Source organism: Pempheris klunzingeri, chromosome 20, assembly GCF_042242105.1.
Source record: "Pempheris klunzingeri isolate RE-2024b chromosome 20, fPemKlu1.hap1, whole genome shotgun sequence".
NCBI classification, from domain to species: Eukaryota; Metazoa; Chordata; class Actinopteri; order Acropomatiformes; family Pempheridae; genus Pempheris; species Pempheris klunzingeri.
In genome coordinates this window covers 16,870,959-16,887,680 of record NC_092031.1, presented here as the reverse complement: position 1 = coordinate 16,887,680, position 16,722 = coordinate 16,870,959, and the positions used below count along the sequence as shown (strand labels likewise).

The 16,722-nt window shown below is 44.3% G+C and overlaps 2 protein-coding genes across 2 annotated transcripts in view; both read right to left on the bottom strand.

The window, feature by feature from the left end:
* Positions 1-2,962: 2,962 nt before the first annotated feature.
* Positions 2,963-4,770, bottom strand: rasd1 (RAS, dexamethasone-induced 1). Its single transcript, XM_070851842.1, has 2 exons — positions 4,256-4,770; positions 2,963-4,028 (listed from the first exon to the last, which is right to left on the bottom strand). The coding sequence occupies exons 1-2, from the start codon at positions 4,524-4,526 to the stop codon at positions 3,499-3,501; spliced, it is 801 nt and encodes a 266-aa protein (XP_070707943.1). The 5' UTR covers positions 4,527-4,770; the 3' UTR covers positions 2,963-3,498.
* Positions 4,771-12,408: 7,638 nt separating this feature from the next.
* The window catches only part of pemt (phosphatidylethanolamine N-methyltransferase), a 51,502-nt gene continuing 47,188 nt past the window's right edge, over positions 12,409-16,722 (bottom strand). Inside the window, exon 7 of the mRNA XM_070851919.1 lies at positions 12,409-13,765. Within this exon, the coding sequence (XP_070708020.1) occupies positions 13,711-13,765 (55 nt within the window). The 3' untranslated portion in view covers positions 12,409-13,710. The remainder of the gene's footprint in view (positions 13,766-16,722) is intronic.

The window sequence follows — 16,722 nt, the reverse complement described above, 5'->3', positions numbered from 1 at the left end:
AATCTCTGGACTGTTGTTCATTGCGCTGGTAAAGCTCTTTCACTCCTCTTTATAATTGGCCAAATGTGATGACAATCTACAATGTAATGTGAAATTTGTAGTTTCTTGCTATATAGTTAAAGCAAAAGAAATTCTGCCACAAAACCGAACAGCAGAGAACAACCTGTGACTTGACGAGGGTCAATGACAATAAGAGACTGAATCAAACTACAGGACGAATAATGAAAAAGGAAGGAAGTCCACTGGTTGCTTGTTGGAATGAGAGCACAGGTAGAGTAAAGTAATCACAAAATAACGGAGCGTTGCAGATTGCTGATGGCTCTCGGATATGACTCTCCTCAGATTGCCAGGCTGCCGTGAGGCACCTCGTCTCTGCTTCCATCGCTCCCAGAATAACTGCAGCAACACCCCTGTGCGCATGAGGCCATCTCAACTTCCTGATGGTCAGTTAGAAGAGCGCCTGGCATAAGCCGGATCCTTCGCTGTGTCGTCGGTCATCAATGTAGCAGCCGCATCTTTACTATCTCGTCTTGGTGCCTTTAATGATGCACATCGTTCTCATTCCATTAAATGGGAAGAAGGTCGGAATATTTCATGCTTTTGCAGTGAGTTTCTAAGAAGCAGATGTTGCTCGAGTTTGAGCGGTGAAAGTCAGCGTGTCCTTCACCTTCCTGGTGCACACACACACACACATACACACACACACTTCGCACAGGCCTTGTATGTGAAAATTTTTCCTCTATATATATCTATACAAGAGGCAGCAAGTGGAGTTTCCCCCAGACAGCATGCCTTTCTTAAGATTTAATACCAAAATCATCCTCAAGCTATTTCACAATCGTCTCCTATTCATTTTAATGCTTTTCAACTGTGAGAAGCTCCTGCAGTCCGTTATCCACTATACTGTGTCCACAAGTGAACAAACGACAAACTCAAAAATCTCTAAAAGTTATTTAACAAATTGTACATGCCGGCTTTTTTTAGTCAACGTGATTTGATCACTTTTTGCTCTGGAACACACATCATCCTCAAAACCTGAGTGGAACATGGTTCTGGGACACAAATGCACGCAGGCCCATTGGACCTGTGGGGGCAGTAGAGGCTGATGCAACTTGACTTGATGTAAAAACACACACACTTCATCACTGGATCCACAAACATACACCTCACACTGTTAACTCACACTACAGTGGCGGCCCATTGTGATTTCAGCAAGTAATAATAGGGGAGATAGAGTCTGTGTGGATGTCACCGTCTGACCTGCTGAAAACGGTGGATTGAACCAAAACTGTGGCGATGTCACAGGACTTCTGGTGTTTCCCTCTACTAATGACATCAGAGCATTTCCTGTAACGCACGCCTTATGTGGCTGAGAGTTCAGCGAGCCGTCCTTCACCTGCTCCAGACACACTTTCGACTGAAACGCGTTCAGAAACTGTTTGACGAGACAGCCCGAAGAAGAATTCCTGCGCCCAGACCAATCCTCATCCTCTCATTGTTCTGCCGCCAGACTGCTTGGTACACTCTGTGCTTATTTACGCCGGGACTGTGACCCTCCACTCCCACTCTGACGCTGGTGGGAAACGTTGATGCTTATGCCATATGGGATGCTGATGGTGATAATGAAAAATGTTCGTACGCTCTCTGACTGCTTCACAATGATCTGCCGAGTGGAGCCCGAACACTGTGATCTTATTAAACATATTCTTGAGTGTCAGGCCAAGAGCGCTGCTGCTGCTGTCCCTCAGATCAGAGCTCAGCACACAAGTTTCATAAGGAGGAAAACAAGTGTTGCTGTTTGGCTAATAAAGGTGATGATGCGTGTTCAGGAACACAATAATTATGCATTTTCTTAATGACTGCAGCAAGGAGTAGAGCACATAGTGTTGCTGATTAGGAGGGGGGGGCAGTGTTACAGTACACTGCTGTGTGTCCATGACTCCTTACACACTTTGTTCTGTGTGTGTGTGTGTGTGTGTGTGTGTGTGTGTGTGTGAACTGAGGGGATACAGTATACAGAATTCTATGCTGATAGTGAGGAGCCAGCACGTCACAGATAGAGATAGAGAGAGAAAGATAGAGAGAGAAAGTACTGGACACTGTGTTTCTGGCTCATCTAGGGGGGGGTTGAACTTCCAAAAGCAGTTGCAAATAATGTAGAATTAAAACCGTGATGAGAACAAACTGTGTGCTTTGTTTGGAGCTGCAGGGTGTAATAATTCCTCAGCGTCCTGTGTGGGTTTTTCTTTAGAACAGCCTGTTATTAAATGGACTCAAGGATAGAAATGATAATTTGGGTGCTGAAGGGGTATAATCGGCCCATTCAGCGTCGACTGGGCGATGAGATGTTACATGGAAACAGTAAAATGTTGCCTGCTTGAGGCCGCCTCCTCAGTCATTTTGAAGTCCACTTCACGCCTGTGAATTCATTATGGTTGTTTTACTAAATGTGGGGCAAACAGAGCTGATTTCTGTGTATTTCCCACTTTCTTTCCTGTTCTAACAACCATGAGAGTCCTGCTTTCTAAGAAGAATGTATTGCCAGTTCCTCCATGCTATATTTTCTTTATTTGATGAACATAATTTCTGTGCGTGGATGTTTTGTGAACTTAGCAGAATATAAAAGCCTTCAGACTGCGTCGTAGCTGCCGGATTTGCACATGTGCATCTGTTTTACAGCAATGAGTCAAATGTTTCTGGATGTTTGTTCCTGATATTTGACTGAAGACGTTTATAAGTTGATATGCTGAGGGATGTCTCATTATTTGGCCCATGATGCTTATTCTGCAGCATTAAACAGCGCAGGGGGCCTTACGGATTGAAACTTGGCAGCGGCCTCTATGTGTGTGACTGAGGTGAATAAGGGTTGTGTGTGAAAGGAGCATGGAGTGAATTCAGTTAGAGGAAATGAGCAACAAAGCAAAATAAGTCTTAGTTTTTGTTTTTTATTATATCTCAAGAACTTCTTTGCAAAAATTGACATTGACAATAAATATACAGAACATCCACAATAAAAAATATAGTTAGGATTGCAACGAAACATTCAAGTGTACTTAGCCGGTATAAAGTCTATGGTAAGATGTAAACATCATTCCCCCGCCCCCCCCCAGCACTGCACCCACCGACCCAAGAGTCTCTTTTCTCTGTAAAAATGCATGACGTCAACAAAACACATTTTACGCATCAATGCGCGAGTCTCACAAGGTATGAAGCCACGTCTCACACTGGGCTCTGATTGACAGAACAAGCTAACATTCTCACATGTCTCGTGGAGTGGGTTGGGGGGGGGGTTTATTTGGCGGTTTTAGCTGACGCGCGTGTCCAGTCAGTGTCCTTGGAGACGGCGCTGCGCCAAAGCGCGCGGCGGCGGCGGCCCGGCGTCTCCACATCGCCCGAGTCAGTTTGAGCGCAGCCGGCCGCACAGGTCGCCTCTCAAGCTGGCGCACCAGGCTCAGTCTCCTGTCAAAGATTTGTGTTGAGTGCGCGCCGCACGGTGCTTTAGCTGATCACACACCTCTCTTTGTCTTTGCCCTGGCCGCCTCCTATGGCCTTCTCCTTTATGTACATGAGGTCGCTGTGCACGCTGGGTCTCCGCGCGCACGGCGTGACCACACCGTACGCTTCCCCAATGTCCTTCATCTTCTTGTTTTTCAGAGACTTTCTGTGCAGCATGTCGCAGTACTGCACGGAGACCTTCCGGTGAAGGTCGGGGCTCATTTCGTGGGGCAGTTTGGCCAAAGTGAACAGAGTCTGAAACATCTTATCCACGTTCTCGTTGCGCTTGGCGGAGATCTCGAAGTACTCGCACTTCTCGTCTCCGGCCACCAGCTGCTCGATCTCCTCCTGCTGCACCTCCCGGTAAAACTCTCTGTCGCCCTTGTTCCCGCAGATGACCAGAGGCACGTCGATGTTCTCTTTGATCTTGTTCTTCAGGCACGACTTGGTCTCGAAGATCTGCCGCTTGAGCCGCTGCACCTCGTGGAAGGAGTCTCGGTTGTCTAGGCTGAAGACGAGGATGAAGACGTCACCTGGAGGGAGAAGAAGGGTGCGTTGGTTACTTTGGCTGTGTGAAGTGTTGGAAATGCAGCCTGAGTCTCTCCTAACTCTACAGTTTAACATGCAGCGGTGCATCCTGCAGCCGTGCGCTCAAGGCGCGCGGTGCGCACAGCCAACTCTTCCTTTAGTTAGTTAGACTCACTTTTGCACTGCTGATTTTCTAAAACTGAGAACAGAAAAAGCACATGTTGATAGGTACCTGTCAGTATGGATAGTCTCCTCATGGCGGGGAAAGGATGGTTCCCTGATGTATCCAGTATGTCTAGCTGGTAAACGTCTCCCTTGATGCTGTACAGTTTCCTGTGAAAGTCCTCGATGGTCGGCGTGTACTGCTCGTCGAACCTCCCGTTCAGGAACCGGGACACGATGGCGGTTTTCCCAACTTTGGTGGATCCCAGAATCACCATCCTGTAGCAGTTCTTTGCTGGGATGTCGAAATCGCTCTCAGAGGGCGACATTTTCTTAATCATGGTTATACCCGTGTGCGTGGACTGCTTGTCCCTGGATGTGTCTGTGCGCAAAAGGCAGCTGAGCAGCTTCTGTGGTTTTGCTTTGTGATGCTGTGGTTCGCTCTGCTCCGCGCTGCGTTTCTGTCTGACTCAGGGACAGGAGCCTCGTATTTAAGCGCTCGGCGGACCCCTCCTCCCCTCGACGTCACGGCCCAATGAGCACTCGGTGCCCCTGAACGCAGCGCAGCGCAGCGCGGACCAAACTTCTGCTGGTGAGTCAGCCGGTCATTTCTAACGAAGGCGCGATGGGAAACATTGGCAGACAGACCCTCCTCCAAAATACTGTATGATCTCTCACAGTATCAAGGCGGTGGGACAGGACAGGGCGTGACAGCAGATAATAATAATGATGATGATGATGATAACTTCCAGGGAACATCACCAAGTTAATAACTCATCGTTCTTCCGGCGTTTAACCGGTTTGATACACTTTGTTTTGAAAGTCAGGGTGACCCTTGGATGTTTTCTCAAATTATCAAACCTCGGCAGCGGATGTGAAATATGGACTCTGAATCATCACGTGGCGTTTAAAGTGTTGGTGAATCTCACAAGAAGCAGCACCGAACCTTCAATTCAATTTATAACCATCCAAATAATAATAATAATAATAAAAAGCCCAAATGTGCTACAGTAAGCAACAGTTGTTTATCCACTGCTATTGTATGCAAAGTCACAATCATTTAGTCACATTCATTTATTTATTCTCTCATATCCTGAGTCTCAGCTGCAGCTACCTGCTCATGTCAGCAGACTGAAGGGCCTCCAGTTGCTTTTTTCAATAGGCAGAGGTTTGAGAGGCTGCAGTCACCAGACTGACCAAAAGGGGGCGCTCAGGGTACGTTTTACCCAGCGTGAGTGGCACGACTCACATTGGACTGTGTGTGTGTGTGTGTGTGTGTGTGTGTGTGTGTGTGTGTGTGTGTGTGTGTGTGTGTGTGTGTAAGCACTCCCCCTGTCTTTGTTTGATGGACTGCTGTTTTGTCACAGCTGGCAAATGCAAAAGAGGCTTGAAACTGTCAATTACGGTCATTTGGTCATTCATCTGTAATGACCAGCAGTCGTTAAAAGGGAAAAACGTGTGTATGGACGTGGGAACAAAGCAGCAGCTTTTTCCACTTGTGTTTCAGTGGAGCTTCTTCGTAGAATTGAATGGCGCATCTGTAAAGTGAAGGAGGGGGGGGGGTTCATGGGATGAACTGGAGGTTTAGAGCAAGTGATTCCAAAACAAGTGTTTTGCATCATGTTTGCTGAACTCTTACAGAGTTAACTGGAGTTTTTAAAAACAAATTATGTCGGTTCATTTTGCTTTCTTGTTCTGCAGCGGTTTAATGGCACCTGATTGGAGAATCAGTGTCACCAGCTGCTTATGCAGATGAGTCACCTGGGTGAATGTGCATGTAAGACTAGTTGGTGGAAAGGTGCAAACATGTTCAGTGTCTTGTGCCAATTGTCTGAGACAGAAACCTGGCTGCTGACATCTGACAGCCATCAGTTCTATATGTATATATGAGAGCCGGTATGATATCAGCAATGGCATTCACCAATCCACAGCAAACCCCATTTCTTTGTTAATGTCATAAGAATTCATCGTGTCCTGCATCAGTTATATTCACTCAGTCGTAGTGGTCCAAATGCAGCTGACTGAAGCACAGCTGATGCAGTTCCACGTTTCAATGATCATATTGGAGGTATGTAGGCCTCAACACGAACACGAAGCCCAGCAAATAATGTAGTAGTTCAGAACAGACAGGTAACAAATCAACAGGTTTACAGAGAGTCGAGGCCAGGAAGCAAAGGCGTGCGGCACGTGGCAACTTCAACAATCAGGCAGGAAAAGAGCGTCAATGAGCCGGTTAAGTATCTGCAGGGCTGATGAGGGAAAGTGGAAACAGGTGAGAGAGCGTACGGGGCAGGTCAGGTATCTGTGGTGCTGATGAGAGAGGGAGGAGAAGTGGGGACAGGAGGGGCAGCCAAGAGATGGGGAAAGAAATGAAATGAAATGAAATGATTAGATTCTACATCAAGCAGAAGACCTGAGTTGAGGTATTGAAGTGACTGCAGAGGAGAAACTGTTGCATTGATGAATTAACTGCAACAGCAATTGAAACAAGCTGTGGAAACAAGGGAATTTCGTTGTGAGGTAACATGGACTGTACTGTGTAAATAAGTTATAAGCATTAAACAGATGTCTTAACCGCAGTATGCATTTATCCCTGCAAAGATCCCAAACTGAGCTTCAAACAGCTTAAAAACTGTCCTGAAAGCAGCTATTTGCGGTTCCATCTGTGAGTAACTGAGCGGCAGGGATCGCTAAACAGACCGAGCTGCAGCTAGACAACGCTTTCCTCTCCCCTTCCCACCAGGCAGCATCCTCCTGGTAAGTGTGACTGGCCCCCCGAGCCATGAAACTCTGGGATAATCAGTGCGCGTATTGTCAGTGTCAGTGCTGCATCAGGTTAACAAGCTGCGAGTGTGCGTCACACACTCAGTAGAAAACACAGCTCTGACCGCTCAAAGCATCTGGTAACTTTTCTCTTGAGGCGTCCTGCTCAGATAAACAAGTTTGCTGGTTGTTGAAGAAAAACAGCCACACTGACCCTCTGTTTCCCATGACCTGGTCACCTGTGTGAATGTGTTTATCAGTCATGACACAGCAAGTTTGTGTGTGTCTTGGGGCATTGGCAGAGCAAAAGGGATAATGTGCCCCTGTGTGTGTGTGTGTGTGTGCGTGTGTTATCCAGTGTAACCCCACAATAGGGAGACAGAGAAAAGGCGAAATATCTGAGGTGAAGACGAAAAACCACTGATGTCTTGACTGGAGGACCATTCCTCACGGCTGTCAGTCAGCCCTCCCTGCCTCCGTCCTTCCATCTCAGCCGCACCAGAGGCAAAACAAACTATCAAAGCAGGGCTTTATCCTCCTTGTGTGTGCATCAGTAATGAGGAAGAGATGGCGTGTGAAAACAGCTGTCATGTTTGGCACTGCGGTGCAGCAGTGGAACGGGAAACGCAGAGGAGAGTGGAAAATGGTTCCGATACAGAGCAACTATGAAATTCTCCCTGGCAGCTCTTAAAAGACTGAGAGCAGGCATGGGACTGTAGTGGCATCAGGCAGCACCGGCACCAGCCTCAGTTTACTAAAAACGCTTCATATCCACACGCAAATGCATCTGCAGGGTTCACTGAAATGCATCAAAGGTGACGGTTGTCCACCTCCACTGGTGGCCGTGTTCATTTCACCACATGAAAAAGATGATGATGAAAAAGAGCCACATTTCATAGCAATCCATCCACTCGTTGTTTGGATACGTCACTCTGGACTAAAGCGGGGGTCTGGCCGACCAACAGCTGCATCCCCAGAGCTCAAGGGAAGTGTAGCGGGACAAGCATGATTATCATAAGCGGGACGGACATGTGTTAATGTTGACAAAAGATTTTAAAACTGCACGCTAATGTCACGATGATGACAGAAAGACGGCCTCAGAGTTTTTCCCCTTCTCACTGTTATCCAGTGTGGGCAGTGCACCCAAATGCTGCCTCACTCAGAATGTTTGACAGCCGCCAATGGGGATAAAAACACTGTTTACAGAGAGAAATGTACAGACTGTTGCTTCAGCATCTGTCCTACAGTGATACAGCAGATTACTTTACTAATTCTTGCACGTAATCTGCTGAAAACAAAGAGCGACTTAGTCAGTGATTCACTCAGTATAATGTAGCATTTCTACTCTGTCTGCTGCATTCCAAGGTCACAGTTGGTGGCAAAGGGGGATCATCTTTTGCTATTGGAGCCCCTAAACTGAGGAAGTCTCTGCCTCTCACTGAATTAAGACTTGCTGACTTGCTTCAATCTCTTCTGATCAACAATTCTCTTTGAAGAAGCATGGGAGATAGATATTGGAGAGGGTATACTTGAAGAAGACTGGGAAGTGGCATGCATAAAGGCACAGCAAAATACAATTAATACAAGTTTAAAATTGCTCCAATATAAATGGCTAATGCAAACTTATATCACCCCAGTAAAATTGAATAGAATCTGTCCTAATATCCCAGATATTTGTTGTAAGTGTTCAGAGGAAAAAGGAACATTGTTCCATTGTGTTTGGGAACGCTCAAAAATACAATCATTTTGGCAGAATGTGATGCAGACCATTTCTCAGTGGGTAACAATGTTCCCCTGCAAGCCAAACTCTGTATCCTGGGTATATACCCTGAAAATGTAGTTGTCAATTCCAAACATTCAGTATTTGATGTATGATTGATTTGGGGCTTTTACAGGCTAGAAGACAATTGCCCTCTGTAAAGTTATGGTTGAAGGAGGTTGCAACATATCTTGCGTTGGAAAGACTTACATATATTGTTAGAGGAAAAAGAAAACAGTTTAGTGAAGTATGGAAACCTTTTTTGGAATTTCTGGAGGATGAGAATGTCGTTATAACTTGAGGTCTTCAAGTTACCACTGCTGCTGCTTTTTCAGTTGTTTGTTTTTATTTACTTCCGTTACTACTGTTTATTTGTATTATTGTATTATTCTTTTTATCTTTATCTTTAGAATTGTTGTATAGTACACTTATACATTATAACTAGTGCTGTGGTTATTGGTTTTTTGTATGTTCTTATTTGTAAAACTCAAAATATTATTAAAAAAAAAAACAAAACTCTCTTTGCGACAGCTTTTGGTAAGGTTTTCATTAACACTGTTTCTATCTTATTTACTCTTATCTGTATTTTTATAAATAAAAATGTAATCAAATGTCCTTAGCGTTACTCTTGTTTTAACCTCCTTGTCTGGTTTCATTTAGTTTGTAATGTTAAGAAAAGTGCAGTATAAATCAAGTTTATCATTAGTACAATTACTACTATTGTTTGACAGTTACATGAGGGCTCCGGCACAGCACAAAACTCAAAAGTTTTTCAAAGAAACACCTGGTGGCTGGAGCTATTCAGAGAGGACAGCTTCTTTTTTTCCAGGGATAGAAGGAACGAGATGAGCCAAGCCGCTCAGCATCCTTGAGAGTAGCTTCATAGCAGAGAGTGACACTAGACTTTCATCAGGCAGACATAGAAACTTAATAATAAAGGAATGAAAGAAATTCAAGGCAGTTTTTTCACAGTGACTCTGACCTACTTTTGACTATGAAAAACACGTATTCATACGTTTGCTGAGATACAACACAGGTGATATGCAGGATAATGCAGCTAGAACCATGGCGTCTTTCAAAGTGCATCTTCTACTATTATAACCAGGACGACAAAGGCTTGAACATGAGAGGCATGAGGGACAGATGTGTTCGGTTAGTTGATCATAAATGTAAACCTGAAATCACCTCACGGGACTGATCTCAGGGTTCTGAGTGAGTGAAGCTTTGTTTGGGGCTCACAAATCAGAATATGATAACAGTTTATCTACAGTACTTAAGAGTGGTTCAGTGGATTTACAAAGACATACCACTCTTATCTTAGCTTACCGTAAATACCATAGATTGTATAAAAGAAGCCAGTGGAGTCGCCCCCTGCTGGCATGAAGAAAGAATGCAGGTTTAAGGCACTTCGGCTACATCCACTTCTTCTCAACAATCTGCGATAAATAACGGAAACATTAGTATTTCTTCAGTATTTCTCTGCAGCACAGAGGATCACCGGGTCTGATCTACCTGCCGTTAGCCAACTTCAGGACAATTCAGGCCTGCACCACTAGACTGAAAAACTGCTTCTTCCCCACAGGTGTCAAACTGCTGAACGTACTATAGGTCACACCCAGCCTCACCCACACCCCTATTCTCAAGTGCAGCACTACAGTGAAATCTGTTCATCTCCATATACCTGTCTATTTGCACTAATACCAGCAACCCTTGAAATGTGAATATTCGCAGCCAATTGTTGTCTATTTTTATTTATTTATTTGTATTTTGATTTCTTAAAAGATTGTTATAATTCTCCCTGATTGTATAATTCTTCCTTTTGATATTGATATTTATTTTCATATATATTTTAATTTTTAGACTTGATGTCTGGGTGTACCAACGGAATTTCGTTGTAATGCTGTTAACAGTTGCACAATGACAATAAAACCTCTTATGTCTTATGTCTTCTCTCTTTAGATGCATCATTTCCCATAAACTCCCGACTATTGTGGGTTTTATTGTGGCATTTTTAGACAGCAGAGATTAAGGCAGACGAGAGAAACGGTCACTGAGTGATCACACTGAGTTAGAGAAGCTACTGGAACAGAGGCTAGGCCCAGCATCACAGCATCACAGCATCACCTCCCCTGAAAACTGCTAAAAAAACCTCTTTTTTCATATTTCTGTTTGTGTATGATGAACAAATGGGAAAATTTTTGTGGAGCTGGTAGGTGGATCTGTCAAACTTTGGAGCTAGCCTAGTCAAGCTAGCAGTTTCCACCCATTTTCAGTCTTTATGCTAAGCTACGCTAATCACCTGCTGGACCTAGAGCCACACTCGACACACACACACACTACAGTGGCATTAATCTTCCCACCTAATAATTAGCGTATCACCAAAATGTTAAACTGATCCTTTAATGCAGCAAAATCAAAAATATAACCACTCGTGACACCTACCATCCCCAGTGACATGAGATTTATCGGTTGCTCATACAAATGCTGTGGTCCAGCATGCATGCGTGTAGAGGAGCGCTGCAGGCTGCCGGCGCTGCTCGTGTCTAGACGCCAAGTCTGACGCTACGCATCAGAAAGGAAAGAGGATCAACAGTTACACCAAAGCGAAAAGTGTACATTCACTGTCTTCAAATGTGGGGAACTCACAGTCTGTAAAACTTCCTGTATGCTTGTGATGTCACGTCACCTAAGAGTGAAACTCCTCTGCTGGTATTCTGCACTCTGCTGAGAATGTCTTCATAAGATTTGTCCTGCTAGTGTTTGGGAAATGACCTCATTCTGTCACTGCGGTCTGCCTTGAAAATAACAGTATAAACAGAAAGTTCCACTGTATTTATCTCTCATTTCATCAAGCTCCTCTCTCACGGTACGGTCACATTAGCCTCTTGTTAGACAGAAGAGGTCTGGCCGTGTGACATTACACGAAACAAGGTGATGACACACTGCGGGAATAATGACTTCTCCATTGCCACACACGGTGTACAGCCTGGGACTCAAAGTTCATTCTTGACCTTGGAAAAAGTTCAGTAGTTGACAAAAAGCTGGTCGAAAGCACCGGAAAAAGATAACAAATGGACCTTGTGGTGAGATGATTGTGTCAACACTGAATCCCTGTTTCTATTGGCCAGCATTTTTATCCTGATGAACTGGTAACAGTGTACATGTTCCTGGTACGTAAGAAATGTCAAGTGCTGAAATGGCACTTAGTTTAGAAGCGACAGTTCCATTACTCCTTCAGAGAGCACTGACACGTCGGTTTTTCAACTGTTAAATGTGTTTCTGTAACAAAAAGAAGCAACATATACAGTAAAGGACAACTTTACTAAGACAAGCTAGCCAGCTGGCTTACCTACATTACCTGACTGCACGCTAAAACATACATATGAAGTTCAGTAATGAAATGCATTATTAAATTCATATCATGAAATTGCCCAAAGAGCTGAAATTGAATTAAAAAAAATAGTCCAGTTTTCTTTGGATTATGACTTTAAGACCACGGACGGCTTTGCATTAGTGCTGCGGTCGTAAGGAGAACGTTCTGATTAGCACTTTCCTTATTTTCCCCCCACATCTGCCTGTGAGAGGCAGATATGCAAAACTGCTGCCCTAAGTGCATCCATTACTACCCTTGAGACACAAAGAGAGGCCGGTGCTGTGAACTGTGACGCACTCTTTTATCACATTAAAAGTATCCCATCGACACAGAGTACATCAGCAGTCAATGTGCATGTTTGGTCTGGAATGGTTTGCATAGGTACATTACCAAGCAGTTATTGGTACAGCTCCTTTGACAGAAGGATCCATGTTTCATATAACACTAAAAATGGTGCATAACATTACAGAACAGCATATCCGGAGTTACCACAGCAATGGCAGTTCTGAAGCCTAGTTTATATTTGGTTTGGTTTTGGACAATAAAAACACAAACTGTCATTTGTCTGTGAACAGAATTGCAGAATGTAACCTTCAGCTCTTGTTCATTTTACGTACTTTTGAAGGACACATTGAAAATTTCACTCACACCAGGACGACGTTACAGTTACAACCATCAAAATCCAGCGTGGTGTTTTCATTAAATGTAGTCACCATGTAATTGAGGGCTGGCAGCGATGAGCTAGTAGAAAAACACTCACACTGGGAAAATATGTTTGCTGTTTTCCTGCGCTTTCACTCTTTGCTTACTAAATGTCTTACTAATGTCTTGAAGTGGAGCCATTCGCACCGTTTCATGTCGAGAATAACGCTGGGCCTGTATGTCAAAATGCAACTTGTGCTGACGAAGTAATGCATTTGCACAGGAGCAGAAATAACACAAGGAATATGAAATGTACCATTAATGTGATGGGATTTCTTCACAGTTTGACTTTTCAAACACAGGGGTGATGTTGAACAGGAATCTTGGCTCAGTGACTGGTGCATCTAAATGGAACAAAGCCATTGTTAGTGGTATTAGGTGCAGCTGTGCTACACAGGTCCTACATCAGAGCGAGGCCATTTTTCCTCCAAACCTAGTACAGCTTTAAAGGAATAACTTGACATCTTGGAAATGGCATTTTTGCAGAGAGTGAGATGAGATGAGAAGACCGGTGCCGCTCTCATGTCTGTGCGTTCAGTATGGAGCTCTGTAAACCTAGCTTAGCTCTGTGCAGCCACTGGTGTAGTTTCTTGTCAACTCCATGGTGGCTGCATGCTAAGCTAAGCTAATCACCTCCTGGCTGTCACTCCATACTTAACTCACAGACCCGAGAGTGGTGTCCCTCTCATCGTCATATCCATGTGCTCCAAAGTGGCATTAGAAAAATGGCTCCATGTAGCTTCCACATTCACTGGAAGAGCACAAAACAAAATGGAACGCTCCCTGTTGCGGTGTTGAACGCAGCCTTTGAACCCAAAAGCTGTTGGGCTGTTGATAAGTCTGTCTGTTGTTCAGTCTGTCTGTCCTTGTGACAGGATGGGGAGTCCTCAGCCAAACCTGGAGCGGGAAGCGTCTGTGTGGGAGGTGATTATTCATGCTTGCGGCGCTGACTCCTCTCCTGATAGATCTGTTCAGTGAATGGTCTGCAAATACAGCAGAACAAACATATAATGGGACAATAAATCTGAGACTAGAACGCCGTACCACTCCGTGCCAGGACCTCATGTGCGTTGAACCGCGAGGGAGTTCCAGTGTGTGTGTGTGTGTGTGTGTGTGGTTGATAAGAAGACGACTTGTGTCTCCACATGTGCCGCCACTCTGTTACACACACGTTTGCACAAGGGAACCCCAAATCAAACTAACATTTGGAAAATTTGGATTTGGATTTGGAAAATAACAGACCTACCTGGTGAGACAAAACAATTTGAAAGGAGCCCTTAAAGCCGCCAGAGACGAGAACTTAAGGGCCACATGTCTTTGACACTAGTTTACACCAAATATCTGAATCACTAGACAAAAAGTCTGCAGGAGATTGAAGAACACAGGCTAAGCTTTTGTTATTTTTCATGGGTATAGTTCTGCGAAGCCTGTAGTATCCTGATGTGAGTGTGTTCTATCTTTTCAATCCCTTCTCTTGTGAAACACAGGATGTTTGAAGCCGGGACGTTTTGAGTAGTTATTTTCTCTGCATTTGACTGTTTGCTCTCTAACTGTCAGTCCAGCTAATAGTAGCGATCCTACTAAAATGATTTGATCGGAAAAAAACATGAACTGCCTATCTAGCCAGCCCATTTATCGGCACGGTAAATGTCATTATTCTCACCAGAGAGATTCACCTGGCTGCTCACACATCTATCGTTCTTCCTACCACATCCACCAGCGTCAAGGCATCAGGTAGTAAAGCCCGCCTCCTGCTTGGTTTGATTGGCTGCTAAGTGTCACACCGATGAGTGGTGCGACTTTGCGCCTTGTGCCAAAAAGTTGAGGATATTTGAACTTTTATGTGCATCTGAAACCCATTAAAAATGCACAGCCAGAGAGGCGTGCACACCAGATGTGCCGTACCATTTTATAGGGAAAAAGTAATTCTGCTAATGACATGTTTCTAGTGACACAGCTCCGTCTGATTGGCCCCACACAGTGTTTGCAGATTATTTTTTATTGATAACAAGACACAGACTAATAGTGAAGTTGAATTAAGTTAAATGTTTTGGCTGTGACGAGATCAGTTCTCGCAGGCGCACTAGCGGAAATTAGAGCAGGAGGAACGACCCTGTGCGCAGCCTATAAGTTTCTTCCAGGGATTCAATAAAACATGGGAAGGGATTCAAAATAATTATTTGGTGTCAGCGTTCACATCGGGGACTCAGCGGCACTGAACTCACTGGACACCTATTTTCATTCACAGTGTGGTTCGTGCATCCCACTGGTGCCGTTCCCCTTTCCAGTCACAGTGTGAGGTAATATCCAACCGGAAGGTATATTCACAGTGTTTAGCTAAATTAGATCATTCAGAATCCATGCCCGAAGCAATAGATGAAAATAGCATATGTCTCTTTTCCCATTCACAGCACGTGGTAAAATCTGGCACCTGCCTTTCCTTCAATTCACAGGTTGTGGGCTAAACGACTCAATTGTGAATCTGTGTTACCGGAAATTGCCGCAGCGACATGTACACCTGCGGTCTCATTCACAGTGGTGGTTAATGTGTGACATTTTCAGACAAGCATACTTCCGACACTGCCGAGGCCAACCTTGCTTTTCCTTTTCAAGGCTAACATGGCTTTTCATTTCCTCACTAGGCTTTTGAGGCCATTCAAAAAGACTCAGCTAGACAAAGGTGGCTACGCTGAGTGGCTTATGTAGCGGCAGAGATATGGGTGAGAAGATGTGAATAAAACAACTGAAATAAGGGCTCGTCAGATATAATATGGTGATAAGTACTTCTATTAGTAGACACTGATTTTTCACTTCTACTTGTGTGTTTATGGTGACTGTGTGTGTCTTTGCTAAAATATTATGTGTGTGAGAAATGTAGGTCAGTGGGTTGTGCCCTAATCGATCAGCCATTTTCCATAATTTGTTATCCAGGTGCACCTTTTGCTTGAGTTCTTACCATGGGGTCTTCAGTGTGGTAAGTGGTGGCAAAACATGATGTGTTTAGGTACCGTCCGTGCATCTGTGCGCCAAAGTGCCATGCTGTTATGTGAAATATGCTTGATGAGTAAGTGCACGTTTCAGCTGCTTCCATGCCGGGCTCTGCCTCACTTGTGACTGGCTTATGCAGCAAGCAGCATGTTTGTGTATTTCTATGTCCATATGGGTGTGTGTGTTTCTGTAAGCATGTGTCTGTATGGACAGGTGTCCAGAAGTAGGTCACTCATAACTGTCTTCTTTTTTTTTCTTTTTGTAATCGTCATGGACGAGCAGGAGGAGGACGCGAGGGCTGACCAACGAGGCTTTTAATGTGCGAAAAAAAAGGAAAGAGAGATCTGTCCTCCTCTTGTAATCATCCTTTTATGTCCATCTCAACTTTTTACTTTTCACAGAACTAGTGAATGTGTTCTGTGAAACTATTGTCTCAGTCTTAGCCCATCCATTTGTTTGTGTTTTTGAATAGTTCATTGCCAGCTTGCTGTTATTGCCAACTGATAATAGTTGTAAGTAAATGATAGAGTGCACAGGTTTTTCTCGTTCTGGCATTTTTGGCATTTATCAAACACTGTCAAGTGCATTGCCACTACCATCTGGGCTGGACTGAGGCACGTTCTGACTTGCGTGTAATCCAGGAAAACCAAGATGGATTAAATTATTGATTTGTAATATGGCGAATGGGGCATATAAGTGTATCAAATCAGATTTGGGTTTTAAGACATTTGAAAAGACAAGTACAGTAAAACGCAGGACACTGTATATTGAGCCACATACCCAAGACCTGCAGCAGTGAAATGGAGCCCTGACCCAATTAGAACCAAATTATATAATTTGGACCTCCTCCAACTTGTGCCTTGAGTTGAGTACAAGGAACCTAGAGTCCCCATGAGGAACTCTAGTTTGTGGGGATGTGTGGAGATAAAAGAGAGAGCCCTTTATATAGTGT

What these genes read in the sequence shown, in the direction of transcription:
- rasd1 (XM_070851842.1), bottom strand. Translation starts at nt 4,526, where the DNA reads ATGATTAAGAAAATGTCGCCCTCTGAGAGCGATTTCGACATCCCAGCA. An exon ending in GAGACTATCCATACTGACAG is followed by an intron (nt 4,029 to 4,255) that starts GTACCTATCAAC and finishes TTCTCCCTCCAG; the next exon opens with GTGACGTCTTCATCCTCGTC.